Source organism: Oryzias latipes, chromosome 1 (genome assembly GCF_053564925.1).
Source record: "Oryzias latipes strain Hd-rR chromosome 1, Olatipes_Hd-rR_3.1".
Classification (NCBI taxonomy): domain Eukaryota; kingdom Metazoa; phylum Chordata; class Actinopteri; order Beloniformes; family Adrianichthyidae; genus Oryzias; species Oryzias latipes.
The window spans coordinates 40,983,056-40,998,443 of NC_136237.1; the positions used below are offsets into that span (position 1 = coordinate 40,983,056).

The 15,388-nt window shown below is 41.1% G+C and overlaps 2 protein-coding genes across 5 annotated transcripts; one reads left to right on the top strand and one right to left on the bottom strand.

Annotated features, from left to right (window-relative positions):
- The first annotated feature begins 483 nt into the window (after window positions 1–483).
- Window positions 484–1,539, top strand: LOC111947355 (lymphocyte antigen 75-like). Its single transcript, XM_023954134.2, has one exon. The coding sequence runs from the start codon at window positions 624–626 to the stop codon at window positions 1,332–1,334; it is 711 nt and encodes a 236-aa protein (XP_023809902.1). The 5' UTR covers window positions 484–623; the 3' UTR covers window positions 1,335–1,539.
- A 5,389-nt stretch (window positions 1,540–6,928) lies between these two features.
- On the bottom strand, window positions 6,929–14,435 carry slc25a38b (solute carrier family 25 member 38b). Of its 4 annotated transcripts, none has more exons than XM_023954128.2 (10): window positions 14,000–14,372; window positions 13,824–13,932; window positions 13,393–13,488; window positions 12,275–12,358; window positions 11,361–11,485; window positions 10,956–11,040; window positions 10,281–10,460; window positions 8,826–8,994; window positions 8,582–8,745; window positions 6,929–8,339 (listed from the first exon to the last, which is right to left on the bottom strand). In XM_023954128.2, the coding sequence occupies exons 3-10, from the start codon at window positions 13,405–13,407 to the stop codon at window positions 8,217–8,219; spliced, it is 945 nt and encodes a 314-aa protein (XP_023809896.1). In that variant the 5' UTR covers window positions 13,408–13,488; window positions 13,824–13,932; window positions 14,000–14,372; the 3' UTR covers window positions 6,929–8,216. The 4 variants fall into 4 exon arrangements, with proteins under 4 accessions (XP_023809896.1, XP_078804150.1, XP_078804157.1 ...); XM_078948024.1 differs by having other exon boundaries at window positions 14,188–14,324; XM_078948031.1 differs by lacking the exon at window positions 12,275–12,358 and having other exon boundaries at window positions 14,000–14,435.
- Window positions 14,436–15,388: the final 953 nt, after the last annotated feature.

The following is a 15,388-nucleotide window of genomic DNA, read 5'->3' on the forward strand; positions in this document are numbered from 1 at the left end:
ATTCCATCTGTGAGATCTTATTGACCATCCATGCACACCAACTCGATTGAGGACCACACATTGCACACATCTGAAGGACTTGGGGCTTCGGACCCTCATGGCTACTTTTTTAATGCTCTAAAAAATTCTGTTTTACTTTAGTAAAATTTTATAAAACCATCAAAATATTGAAAACATTAGGTCACGTTTGTCATTTTAGAAAACGATGGTAATTGCTTGGAATATTATGATTGTTTTTGTTATGCAAATATATTTGTGATGCAAATTCATTAATGCAGTAGATCTTTTTGAGTTTCTACAAAGTTTTATGATGTAAGTAGTAAAACAGCAAAAATGTTTGTGAGCTTAAGGGAAAAAGAGCAGAAAACCAAAAGGTTTGATTTACTGTTCTCTATTTTTATTAAACACCTCCATTTAAGGATTTTCCACTTTTATTATTGTTTGTTTTTCCTAAAAAGAAAAAGAGAAAAGCCTTTCCCGTCATTTATTTGTTTTTCTCCGAAGCTAAAGAGGAAGGCTCATTTTAATTTTAGGGGGTGGGATGGGACGTCTGGTTTATATGTAAAGGTTTCTCCCGTCACCTCCTCAGTGTGAGAGGAGGACCACAAAGCTCCGGTCTCAGGATGGAGAGGATCTTCTTCGTGGGGCTTGCCATTTTTGCTGGGGGCTCTTTGGCTGCCAAACACGTCTTTGTCTCTGAGGATCGACGTTTTTATGAAGCTCAACAATACTGCCAGAGCAAATATACAGACCTTTCACCCCTCACCAACGATCTGGAAGAACAAGTGTTCAGAAAATCTGTAAAAGATGGGCAGTCAGGATGGATCGGTATTTACTGGGATGATGGTCAAAGGAAATGGATCTGCGTAGGGGGGGTGGTCTACAGAGACCAAACCTGGAAAACCTTCCCGGGCATCTGGGATCGCGTTTACTGGACCAGAGAAAAGTGGATATCAAAGAATGGCGGGACGCCCAGCAACTTCTTTTGCCTGAACCTGATCGTGGTCCAGGAGGAGAAGACTTGGGAGGAGGCTCTGGAGCACTGCAGAGGGAACCACGACGACCTCACCAGCCTGCTCTCTGAGACAGAGAACCGTCTGGCCCAGAGAGAGATCCAAGACCCCACTATCACCCAGCGGGTGTGGGTGGGTCTGCGTTTCCTGGGGGACACGTGGCTGTGGGTGAACGGGGATCCTCTGGAGTTCCAGGCCTGGACCCAAACAGGAGATCCGGACCAGCAGAGTCCGGTTCAGAAGCGCTGTGGAGCTTTGACCAAACAGGGAGAGTGGGAGAACCGAGACTGTCAGGAGAAACTAAACTTCATCTGCATCTGAGCGGCAGAACCAAAACTAAGATCTCCTGGGAGCTGAATGGACCTGAAAAATAAATACATGTGTGAATTTAAGGTTTGATTTAGACAAAGTTTCATAGAATCTCAGTTTTAGAAACTCCTGACTTTTCTCTATGTTTGGATTGAACCTGATGGTCAGTAATGTTATTTCTGTTAGCTGATAAACTGCTGCATTTAAAAAAACCACCTAAATGAAAACAATGTTTCTGCGATTCTGGAAAACCAGCCTTGTTATTGTAATGTAACATGCAGTGGTGTTTTTGAGGAAACAATTAAGGAAAAAAGACGTTTTACATAAGTGTAATGAACCGTGATGCTAATTTTCATTCCAAAGCCATTGAATGAAGCCTGCAACCATTTCCATGAAGAATTTGCTTTTTAAATACATTAACATTTGACTTTTTCTGTGTTGTGTTTTAAGTTTATATAAAGTTTAGAGGTTTCTATCTTTGTCCTTTGTCTTTGTGTCAGGAGTTTATCCTATCAGTAACTAGATGACAAAATAAAAAACCTCAGCCATCCAAGTTAAGAATTTTGTTGAATTTATTGGAGAAAAAAACCCCACTGAAATGTTCTAACAATTGGATTTTTTAACATTAAACTCAATAATCTCAGGCTGCAGTTCCTCTGATCTCCAGGCAATACAGAAAAACCAAAAAGATGTTTTAGGAAGTTTTGTTTACAGATGGGTACAAATAGTGAGAAACTCCGTCACCCGCAGAGAAGTTGGAGTAGTTCCTCCACTTTCAGAGGAGCCAGCTGAGGCGGCTCGGGCATCTGGACGCCTCCCTGGGGAGGTGTACCAGGCATGACCCACTGGGCAGAGGCTCCGGGGAAGACCCAGGACACGCTGGAGAGACTACGCCTCTTGATCATTGTGGGATCTCCTCAGAGACCCCCCAGAGGAGCCTGGAAGGGGGATCCCAGATGAGCGAAACAAAATGGACAGAAAACCACTAAAAAGTCCACTGTGATGTTTGACTTTTATAGATTTGCATTATGGTTCAGAAAATAATAAATTCTGTTCTTCACAGATCTGTTACTTCTTCTTTAAGAAGCTTTTCTATTTGTGTTCATGTCACCTGTTTGAACTAGTTTAAAAAGACCTTTCCACACCTTCAAACAGACTGCAACTTTTGCACCATAACCAAAGATCTGTCAAAGGACACCAGGGATAAGATTCTAGACCAGAACAAGAATGGGATGAACCAATCTACAAGAAGCAGCTGTAAGGATTCAGTGGTTTGGTTTTCTTTGTCATGTTTTTGGTTTCCTTTGTCATGTTTTTGGTTTCCTTGTCAGTCACACCTTCAGGTTCATGATCCACAGCTGTCTTCAGTTCAGTTAATTGCCCTCAGCCTTTTTTAAGTGTCTTGGTTTCTGTTCTTCATTGTCAGGTCAGCTGCTCTGTTTTGTCACTGTTTTGTTTCCCCTCATAGTTTTGTCATGTTTCAGTTTGCTAATTAAATGTTTTAGTTCCTGTCACCAAGCTTTGTCTCCTGCATTTGGGTCCTCCACCACCAGTTCGTGACAGCAGCAGCTTAATAATAATAATAATAAATTTTATTTAGAATGCGTTTTACATTTTAGGTAAAATCTCAAAGCGCTACAATGAAGGCAGGAATAACAATGGTTTAAAATAAGAACAAAGTAAGACAAAAAACAACAACAATAAAAGTACTAAAAAGCATTATTAATAAGGAAAGTCTTTTTTAAATGTGCCAAAGCTTGACGAGAAGAGACCAGCTATTGGAGCAATTATGAGAAAATGGAAGAAGATCTCTGACAATCCACCTGGAGCTCCATGCAAGATCTCACCTGGCAGGGAAGCAACCACACGGGGGAACGGGTCACTCCGGCATTAAAAGTGGACGAACTTTATGTTGAGTTGTTTTAACTCATTCATTCATCTTCTTCTATTTGTTCCCTTTCGGGGTCACGGGGCTGCTGGAGCCTATCCCGGCCACTTGTTGTCGAAGGCATGGGGACCTGGACAGGTCGCCAGTCTGTCGCAGGGTAGAATGTCTGCAATCACACACCCACACACTCTACATTCACACCTAGGGACAATTTAGGTTGACAAAAAATTAACCTATGAAGCATGTTTTTGGACGGTGGGAGGAAGCCAGAGTCCCACGCATGCACAGGGAGAACATGCATCTGGTCCAGGTCCCCCAGCCGGGACTTGAACCGGGGCTTTTATGCTATGAGGCAAGAGCGCCAACCACTGCGCCACCGTGCAGCTTAACTCAGGAAATTTAAAAAATGAAAAAACAAAAACTCAGGGGAAAAAAAAGCATACATTGGGTTCAAATGAAACCACCATAACCCCCCCCATACTTGAATTGTTTCAAAAAGTAACCCAAAAAGATGTCCAGACACAAGTAACCCAAAAAACGGGTTGAAAGAAACAACCCAAGTGTCTCATAAGTGAAGGTTACCAGGGTAACACACAACATAATCCAATTGTTCCCCTGCTTAAACCAGCACAGGTCCAGACCAGTCTAAAGTTCTCCAGAGACCATTTGGATGATCCAGAGGAGGGTTGGGACAAGATGAGACCAACGTTGAACTATTTGGTATAAACAACACTCGCTGTGTTCGGGAAGCACGGGGGAGGAAGCATCATGGTTTGGAGCTGTTTTATCAGCAAAAGGGACGACCGCTCCATTTGAAGGAAAGGATGAATGGATCAGTGTGTGGTGAGATTTTAGACAGAAACCTCCTTCCGTCAGTGAGGATGAAAAATGGAAGATCTTCCAGCAAAACAACAATCCCAAACACAACGAAAAGCAACGAAAAGCATTTCAAGGTCCCGGAATGTTCTATCCGGGGATAATCTGTGGAGGGAGTTGGAAGCCCAAAAACATCAAAGCTCTGGAGAAGATCTGCATGAAGAACAATGAAGAATGGACCTTGATGGCATCAAGTATGTGTGATGAAGATCTACAGGAATATGGAAGCATGTGCCTCATTTCAAAATAAAAGTCGAAAATGCTTTTTCATTTTCACAATAACCATTGTGCTATCCTATGGGGTCCAGATGACCCCACTCCCAAGGTTTGGGAGTGGGGTCAAGGGTTAAAGCTGCATTTGTCTCCGTCATTGTCACCAGGGTAACATTACAAAGGGTTTTGTTGTATTTTCTGCACCATCATACAAATTAATTTGTTTCAAAATAAAATGTTTTTCCTAAATCCTTTTTTTTTTCAGTTAAAGTGATTCTATGATGAACGTTACCGACCAACTCTATGGGAAAACGTATCAATCTGTAACAGATAATGTTTTATAAACTTGCTGTAGACCCTTTAATCTAAATGTGGGGAGGTTATTAAGACCTTTCCAAATCACCTTTAGGTGATGATGTCACGTCTACCAAACGTCCAACGGGTGGAAACAAAAACACTTGAATATTTAAATTAAATAAAACGATTTTGAGCTTCAGATTCACAGTTCTCTGGTTTTTACACAGATATGAAGTTTCCTGAAAGACGACCCTGAGAGGAAAAACACTTTCTAAAAAAAAAAAAAGTGTCCCATCAAGACGCATCGACAAGATTTAGAGACAAAACCCCAAAAAAGTCTGGTCCAAACTCAAAAGTTAATTGGCATCATTTTAATGAGTGCATTCATCTTTTTTAACTTGGTTTCTTCATCAAATGTTCTTCTCTAAAATCCTGCAATAATTTACTTTTTTTCTTTATTTGGTGCACAATATTCAGATTTAAACAACAATGAGGTTTTTCAAATATACATGGAGATTTAAATGTCTTACAATTGAGAAAATTCAGTTCAATTCAAAGGACAGAACCCCAGTGCACCATACTTTCCCCAGCTTCAAACTTCTAGCATCCTACTAAAAACTAATTGTTATTAATTTAAATTTAAACATGTTAACAGTAAGTTAAATATTTTCTGATTACTAGCTGGTCTGACAATAATCCTGTCCAAAGAGGAATGTTTTTAGTCTAACTTTGAATGTAGAAACTGCAGTGGCGGTTCTACACTGACTCAAGTTAAACCTTAAATAACTTGTAATATTTTGTTCTCCATAGAAATATATTCTGTCAAAATTATACAAATATGAACATGCTGCAGGACAAAACAAAGAAAGCCTGGAAATATTAATAAGAAATTACATATCAAATAATTCCATTTTTATGCTCTTTCATCCTTCTTTAGAGCATTTTTTTTAGAGCTGGACTCCTGCTTCATTTTAAGCAATAATTTCTTAATGTGTGACGTCCTGTGTGTGTCTTTGTGAAACATATCAGAGGGATTAGATCTAAAAAATAAAACTTATTGTGATTAATATGTTTAGGTCTTATAAAACATTAAAGACTAAATCTTAGAACTCATCAGTGGGATTACTCCAAAAATATTTGGCATTTCCCTAAATTTGTGCAACACCAACAGCAGAAATCCTCCAAAAAAACTCAATCCATAAAAAATGGTCTGCGCTCATTCCCCCCCCCCCCCCCCCCTTCCCCTTCCCTCTGACACACGCGGCTCCGTCTCTATGACGGGAGGCGCAGCTGCGGCCCAGAGTTGATTGTTAGATAGAAAAAGACTCCCAATCACCTGTTAGTGTGATTCACCCAGCCACCGGCGAGTTGCGCTCCCCTCTCGAGTTTTTTTTACTTATGTTCCAAAGACTACCGCAAAGAGGTGTGGCCGCAAGCGTCTTGCAGCAGAGGGCGGTGGTCACGTGCGCATCGGGTCTGCTGTGTCGGAGCAAAGAATTGTGGGAAATAATCCCCATTGCCTGCTTTTGTCGAAATTGGGTTGAGCACGGATGTTTGTTCTGCCTAAATCCTTTTCATGTGCCTGTTTTACGTTGTTTCACTCTAAATTATTCTTTTTTTTTTTTCTTTTTTTTTTTGCACCATAAGTGTGAAGAGGAAACAGGAGGAAGACATTATTAAGAGTCTGATGTGTCAAAATAAAAGTAGTAAGTGTCGGCTGCTGAAGTAATTTCAAATTAAAACTTCAAGCTACCTCTTTGAATATTGTATGTAGCACATTACTCATCGGACACGGCCAATGCCGCCCCCTATGAAGTGCCGCCCTGGGCGACCGCCCACATCGCCCATATCAAAAACCGCCACTGGGAAACTGTGTCGGCCTCTCTTCCATGAGCTGGGAGCTTATTTCACAAAACAGGTGGTGGCTAAAGGCTCTACCTCCAACTGTGCGTTTAGAAAAAACACAAAAAATAAAGACATGAAACTTCATCTGTGTCAGTTTCTGGAGTTTTTGTTTACGGGTTTCTAAATTCATCCGTCTAAACAGCAGCTGGTATAAAGTCGTGATGTAAACATGTTTTTAAAACGGTAATAATAGCAGAAATCCTCATCACCGATTGGAAAAAAAAGCATAAACCTCCAAATCTGAAGGTTTTTTTAGACCGTCAAGTTTTGTCCGAACATTACAAAAGCGTCCATGACACTCGACGGCGTTACACACATTTGTTAATGCACGCACACACATCAACAAAGCAAGCAGCCAGTGATTTTCCTCGATAGCATCTTATCCAACAATAAACTGTTTTTAAATCAGGAAAAAAGTTCAGAAGAATTTATGAAAAGAGGGTTAGTTTATTGGGGCAGCGAAGGTGAGCGCAGACCGAAGACTTTGCCCTACAGATGCACAACAGAAGTGATGACATCACAACCATCCAGGAAACGGCTACAGGGGAACATTTTGGCACACGGCTGCTGCTCCTTAAAACTGAAAGATCACTTCAGTGTCTTCTATCCGGAGTGTTTTCTAATCTGAACCATCAGTTTTTAAGTATTTGAATTCATTTGTTTTTGTTTTTTTACAAACTCAAACATGAAATCCAAACTGCTTCTCAGACAAGAAAGACAGTTTTTTGGAACCAGACTGCAAGTTTCATTCATTTCAAACAAGTGAAATGATGGAAATAATAATAATAATAATCAGTAAAATAATGAAATCATAATAATCAGAAAACAGCTTTTCAAACCGAAAACCACTCGAGGCTTCATTTCTGAAAACATCAGGAAACATTCTGGATTCTGCAGAAGAACAGATCAGAAATTCTGACGTCATCAATCTTTGCACTTTGAGATTTTATTTATTTACAAATTTAACATCTTTGGAACATTTTTAGTTCAGTGAGTAATCGGATATATTACTAAAAAAAACAAAAACATGGAACTTGTAAAGGTGCTTGAATGATCCCTGGAGTGCAACTGGAAACACAAAAGTGCACAAATTCAGTGTTTCTGACTAAATCAATACTAATAAAATCTCCAGATAAAAGCAGCGGCTGCGTGTTTATTCAGTTAGAAAAATTTAGCTTGTTTTCTTCATTTATACCAATTCCAAAAAACAAACTCACTTTTTAAATCTGTTCGGGTCGTTTTCAGGAGGGAAATCTGAAATTGAAATAAACTCCTAAAAATCGACTGAATCCGGATCCATCTGAGACGCCCAGACGTTACATTTCTGAAGGTAATTCTGGTTTAAGAAAAAAAAAAACCTTCCTTCTAAAGTTTTAGAAACTTCAAAGTGGATTCGATGTTTTTTCCCATGATGCAGCGGTGCAAGCATTAGAGATTGTCTGGAGTTAGGAGTGAAAGCAGCACTTCTTTGACCTTTGCCCTCCATGCAGGTTTTCTTCCTTTCATCTGCTTTTAACAGTTTTTTTAAAGACTTCTTCAAAGTCATTTCCTGGAGCGCCTCATGGTCTTACAGCTGAGAGGGATGGGTTTTCAGGTGAATCTTCACGCCTTTCACTCTAAAATAACACATATTGCCACCTTTCCGTGAACGCCTCGGCGCTCCTTTTTTTTTTTTTTTTGCTCTTGCTTTCGACAGGAAACGCGTGTTTTTCCTCTCAGGACTTCAGTCCCATCCGGGCCATCAGCTGCTCGTAGACGGTCCAGGCCATCGCCGCCATCAGCGTGCGGCGGAGGGACCTGGGCACGGCCCCGCGGAAGAACCCCGCCACGCCGTTTTCCTGGGAGGACACAGACGAAATCAGTTTGTGGCGCCTGAACAACGTTGATTTTTAGGACTCAAACGGTTTATTTTAGCATATTCTCATTCATCCAGGTGGATTTTTATTGAAAAAACAAACAGGGAAGTGGATTAAATATATTTTTATCATTGCAGGTGTTTCACCTTTGGAGCCTCTTGGAGAAAAGGTGAAACACCTGCAATAATAAAAATAAATCCTCTTGGACAAAGGTGTGTGAATACCTTAAATACATAGCGAACTGCATCTGCTGTGCTCCAGTGGGAGGGGCTGACTTGAATGTGGGTCTTGACCACGTCTGCCGGCTGCGTGACCAGAGACGCCATGACGCCCGCCACCACCCCACAGCCGAAGTTTGCCAGCGGGGCGTAGGGCGCTGCCGTCACCTCTGTGGGAAACAGGAGAAGGGGGGAGGGTAAAAATGTAAGGCATTGTCCGACCCCCCCTCCAGCTTCCTCCCGCCCTCACCTGGAGGCAGCGCCTTCTTAGCCTGGCTGTAAAACATCACGTAGATGCCGGAGAAGGGGGCGTCTCGAAGCAACGTGGCGGTCAACCCGGAGAACAGAGCCCGGACGCCCTCCGTCTCGTACATGCTCCTGAGAGCCCCCGCCACGCTCACGTAGTTGTAGCGGCCACTCTGAAACGACGAAGATCACCACAACTCTGAATAACAATTAAAAGTTTGTTTTCTTTTAATCGCAAATATTTGCGGGTTAAATCAGCAGCTTTTTAAAGCATCAGCGCCTCTAGTAGATCTATAGCTACATTAATAATGTGCGCTTTGCTGATGACGTCACTTCATGGGCATCTGGTGAGAATTTACTGCAACTTTTTGACCCGATCCATAAGTTCAGCCTAAAGTGAATAAAAAAAACAAGATTTCTATTTTTTTAAAAACTGTTAAAACTCAAAAGAATTCATTAAAAATGTAAAAAAAACATAAACTAATACCAAATGAAAGATAGTCTTTATACTACCAGCTGCTTTGTATTTTTGAGTTTGCTCCCTCTTTCTTCACTTTCAGTCCTCAATTCAGAATATCGTATTTTTTTTTTTGGCGTGGGTCGGTACTCCATAAGCCCTTAAGCCGTCTCTGTGGGCGAACTTTCAAAAACCGTTTTCAAAGTCTATGACGTTGACGAAGAGCTGCTGCTCCCAGACTGCCGGTAAGAAGAGTCAATAAGAATTTCAAATGAATAAATCTAAATGCAAGATATTATGGAATCTTTTAAGATGAACTCTTTAAAGAAATACGTTCGCCAAAATTATCTGAAAAGTGACTCAGGTCTTTGATTTAAGTATTTCTCCGTCGGTGGAAGAAAACGGAAACGACAGGAAGTGGAAGGCGGGACGCAGCCGTCGGAGGTGCAGAGAGGCGAACCACACCTCCACGACGCTGTGATGGAGGACTCTGGGATTGGCCTTTGAGCCGTCTCATCAAGAGATTTTGGACATTTCCATGCTCCCAACGGTTTCGGGGAGACCTTCTCCTGCTGCATCATGAAGAACATCTGCAGAAACATCTGGTCCGAACCGAGTCCGGACCTCGAACCCACAGAACCTTTTTGGAAGGAAATGGCGGATCTTCTCATCCAACATCAGTGTCTGAGCTCATAAATGATCTTCTAGAAGCGCCTAAGATTCCCATAAACACTCCTAAACCTGTGGAAGGGTTGAAAGCTGCTTTAACTACAGAATCTGTCTTAATCCCACAATAATCCCTGCAGATTACAAGAATGTAAAAGCAGGTGAGCAAATGTAGATAAAATTTTGATGCAACTCAAAACAAGTAACTACTGTCGGATTCCTACTTTTGTACCAATTATTCCTCACGAATAAATCCAGACGAGAAGCTGATCTTCTAACCGTCTCTATAAACTAAATCCTTTGATCTGAACAGAGGTCCTGAAATCGTCTCTGCACCTCGAAACGCGTCTTGATGACGGTGAAGGGCAGCATGCAGACTCCCGCCACCGCTCTGGCGCCCGCCCCCAGCAGAACCGCCTCGCCTGCGTTGGGCGCTCGGTCCAGGAAGTAGTGCTGCTTCAGCGAGTAGAAGGTGCTGAAGTAGATTCCCACGCCGGGGATGCAGCGCACGAACGACTGCGGACGCAGAGAGAACCAATTCAGATGCTTTTCTGTCCGTCATATTTGAGCCGTCTGAGAGTTAAAGACCCACTCTGATAAAAAATGTGTTTTTAAAATATTCTTGAGGCATTTTTCTGATGAAATAGAAAGAAAAGTAAAGTTTAAATAGCATTTCTAAGTATTTCTCTATTTAAATTGTTGGTTCTGCGGCTCTCCTACGCGATGCGTCAATGTGGAGAATAAATTTCTCACACTTAGATGCGTCTCAGCCAACGGGACTAACTTTTCGGATCCACAGTCATTCTCAGTGATCCACAGCTTTAGAGAGAATCGGAGTGGGTCTTTGAAAGAATTATGGCTTTAACTTCTTTGATTTGTACAACCAAGAAAAAAGAAGCTATTTCACAAAAATAACACGCGTTCGTCTTTCTGTCGTCTAAATAAAAAAACGAAAAGAAAAAAAAACTAGAAAAATTCAATGATTTCAAACAAACGTCCTCTGTTACTCACCGGTGAAACTCCTTTCCACAGACTGAAGAAATTCTCTGTTTTTATGACAGTGATGAAAACTCGGAACATTCCCACGTTTGGTGCTCTAAAAGAATAAAAGTACCATATTTTATAAGTCAACTTATAATGTAAACAAAAGTTTAAAGATCTAACAGAAAAAGAAAAAAAATCACAAGAAATCTAGGATTTAAGTCAAAATATGACTAAAACTATTTCAATAAAATCCACGTTTCCATTCAGGAAACTACGACTGGAGCATCTGACAGCTCAGCTCTGTGTTCCTGCTGTGACTAATGACTTTATTTAGGTCATGGAAGCACAATCAGGCAGCATTCAGCATGGAACCAATGGACTGCAGGTAAAATTGTTGTGTCCACACGTAGTGAAATGTGTGTGCGTGCGCACCCCGGTTTGGCGTTGTTCTTCAGGGTCTGCAGCCGCGTCTTGACCAGATCCAAAGGCTGGAAGAGCAGCGTGGAGCAGGTGCCGCTCAGAGAGCCGCACATGAAGGCTTTGAGGGCCGGGTGAGCCTGAGGATGATGGAGGGCGGAGAGAGGGATGAAGAGGAACATAAACACATGGAGGCAACAGTGACAGGAGATGGCAGAGAGGCGAAATGAGACCAGGCAGCAGCAAAGAGAAAGGATTAGTTTAATGAATTCATGATGGAAGTGCAGAAAAGGACAGAATCTGCCAGGATCCAGTCAATTTCCTTTCAAACATAAACGACTAAATGTGCAGAATATTTCTCACATACATAAAAACACATCCAATTCAAACACAAATGTTAACGCAACATTTACAATCGAATGCTGGGGAAAGAAAAAAAGAAAAAAACGCCACGAGCCTGCGGCACCGAGGCCAGGTTCCAACACAGCGAAGATGATGGAGATCCACTCAGACATTTCACACAAATACACAAACACACACACGCACAACACACACACACACACAGAGTCTGGTATCTGTGGCTTCAGACCAAATTACAGTCATTTTCCTGACACTACAAAACAGCATAGAATGAGACTTTCTATAGTCGATCACCACAGCGACGGGGAGCACACACCAGCATTTCTTTAACCCACCGACACAAAAATCCAACCGGACCTCGGCGTCATCTGCAGTCGAGTCCAAACATCATGACACACAGACGGGGGCAAATAAACGCTAAATTTAGCCGCCTTTGAAGGTGAACTGTTGCTCCGAGACAGAAAACCGCTGCTACAGAAATGACCGCTCCGTAGGGAAACATCAACAACCTCACAGAGCAAGACGCTGAACACACAGTTAAGACGCTGCGTGTCTTCAGACGGTCCTACCTTCCCCAGGCTGCCTGGGGTTTGACTCTGAGCGTCCCCTTTCTCCTGCATCTTGGCCTCTTTCACCCTTCTTCCATCTTGCAGCTACAAATATGACAATGAAGAGGATGAGCCTGCATCTCTGTTGTGAACCTTCTTTCTTCTCTCTCTCTCACCGACCAGCTGCATCAAGCCCTCCCCTCGTCCCCCGGTTTAATCCGCCCGCGTTCGACGGTCCGTCCGTCCCCCCCATCTCTATCTTTCAGAAACACACTTGCTCATGCTAGACACCTCCCTCTCTGCCAAAATTTATCCTCATTAAACACAAAATTTCCAAAAACTGCAACTTAGGACTAAAAATATAGGTCAAAAATACAGAAGTGCGTCTTCAAAAGTTGTAGAGCCTTTAGTAACGATGGCAAAAATATATAATTAATTTAATGGGGGGAAAAATGTTTATTCGACAGATTTGCCAACAGGAAGGTTTTTTTGTTTTTGTTTAGGTTAAATATTAAGACATGCATTAGAACAGATAAATGACAGAACATTGCTCCTTACATGTCTATTTTCTACCATTTTAACCATCACAGCATTGACTTATTTCTGCACTTAAACCAAGGCTGAATGTTAAAATAATTTACAATTAATTAATTTAGCAGCTTAAATATAACAAAACTTTGTGTGGTGCTTCATAGCAGGAAGGTTTCTGGTTTGAACCTCAAACGGGGACATTAGTTGGACAGTTTTTTGTGTTTGGTTCTGCCTTGAAACACTTCAGTTTCACTTTACATGACAGGACTGAGCAGGAAAACATATACGAGCATGAATAAGAATTGAAACATTATCATCAAAAGACTTAGAATGAAATCCTATATTTAATTTTAAAATGCTAAAAGTATTGAAAAACTTTAGACCCAAAAACTTTAAAATACTGAAAATAAAATCAACACCACATCGACGATGATCCAAAACAAACTGTTGTGGCGCACTTCACAATTATTATAATGATAACAGTAATAATTGCCCGTATAAACAATTTTACTGCACAAAAGTTTATTTTATTTTATTTGTTATTTTGTTTTAGTTCTGAATCAAAAGGTGCTAAGTTGACATAATCATAAATAAATCAAAATTCTCACCGATGCTAGCTCCATCTTTGCTCTGGACGCTGAACCGGACTCCAGTTTACCTCCTGATGTTGCTGACTTGAAGCTGGTTGATTTCAGCTAAGGTTACTGAAAACAAAAAAATAAATAAACAAAAAATAAACCACGACAGCTATGAATCCATCCATGTGGCAGAACTACAAGAAAACCGGTAGCCGCATGCTAGGCTAGTCGGCTAGCTACATGACTGACCGGCTAACGGGTAAAATAAGTTAAAATGACGTCTTTAGTCTATGACAAGGCTAGAGTTCGTGTCTACATTCAATGCGTTTAAATAATGGACAGAATCGTGATGAAATAAATACAGTAAACAGTATTTCAGGGACACTAAGATAGCTAACAGCTGTTAGCGGGGGAAGCTAGCTTACAATGCTACATGCTAACTATAAAAGCTAGCAACTTACCGTTAGGGATCCATGGAGACAGTTGCTCTTTTTAGCGTCAAAAACCGCGTCTTCTTACGCTCCGATATCATTTTACAAACTTTTTGAGCTCGGTAAATAAACTCTATGCCTAAAGTAAAAACAAATCTTACTTATTAAGCTAGTTACATTCCAAAAATGTTAGCATACCTCATTACCTCATGATTGTTAAACAAGGCTATTTAGCGTTGTTTGGCTTAATTGTTATTCGTAGGTTTAGTTTAAAAAAAAAATAAGTTTTCTAGACTTGAAGTAGATCCGCTGCAGTTGTCACAGTCTGCCAACAACAACACGGACTGACACAGCAGCAGCCCGGTGGCATAACTAAAGTCAAACACCGCGGCACCTGCGCGCTGCCCCGGACATCAACACCGTAATCCAGCCTCATCTGAACCGGACATCTGACCGATCCAGAACTCGCTTCGCTGATACCGGATTCCATCCACGGTCTCTAAAAATGTGAACCATGATGAGCAGTCGTTTAAAAATGACGGTCCTCCGTCACGCGGGGTTAAAACTGTGTCGCGCGTCTTTTCTAAACATTACGGCGATGTAAATATAAAGTTCTGGAAGTTATTTTACCCGTTTTGATTTAGTACGGAAGATGATTAGGACCAAAAAGGAAAGAGGGCGATGAGAAATTATGCCTTTTGTCTCTTTTGCAACTTCTTTTGAATTAAAATGCAATAAATGTTTATAGACCCACTCTGATCTTTTGATCCATAAGAAAAAAACACTCAGTAGTCTTTGAATTATGGTCGTTAAAAAATAAAAACTCTGTTGTCTAGGTCTAGGACAGTTTCTGCAGAGCCGCAGGAGTTGATTGTCCCATTAAATTGTGGGCGGGACTTTTGGTGTGAAGCAATGCTACCCCTTAATGCTTAGCGCTGCCTTTAATACGCTTTCCTGCCAGCTTACAGCCCCTCACAACTCAACACTACCGGTGCAACACACACAAAAAAAAAAAATAAAAAAGCAAGAAAGGTTAGAGCAATCGATCCAGATTTCAGCTCAGCCGAGGAAAACCCAAGATGTTCGTGGATCCATCTGTCCACAGGTGGATGCATCAGAATGGAGCAGAGCAGGCAGCTTGAGGCCAGCCTAGTGCATTTTCTACGTCACAAATAGGCTACGATCTTTTGCAAACTTCATTTTTTTCTTCTTCTGCGCCTTAAACACAAAGACTAGAATAAAAAAAATATGCAGGGTTGTAATATTTTATTTAATTTTCTCAATACATGTCCAGAAAAAATGGCACACAAACATGTTAAATTTCAGTCCAAGTTGCTCTAAAATGAATTTAAAGCAAACAATGACATGAAAGCTTCTTTTTTGTATTCAATTTTAAAATGCTTTTTAATTATGCTGCTTGCTGAAAATCCATGATAGTTTTTAAATGCCACTTCTTTTGCTTTTTAATTTTCTTAAAGATTTAGTTATAATTTTTTCCCCACTTGAAATTCTTAAAACGTCCTTAGTTTTAAGTCAATGAGACTCTGTAAGGTGAAAGTTGGTGAAATCAACCCTCAGCCGTAAAATTCCAGAAC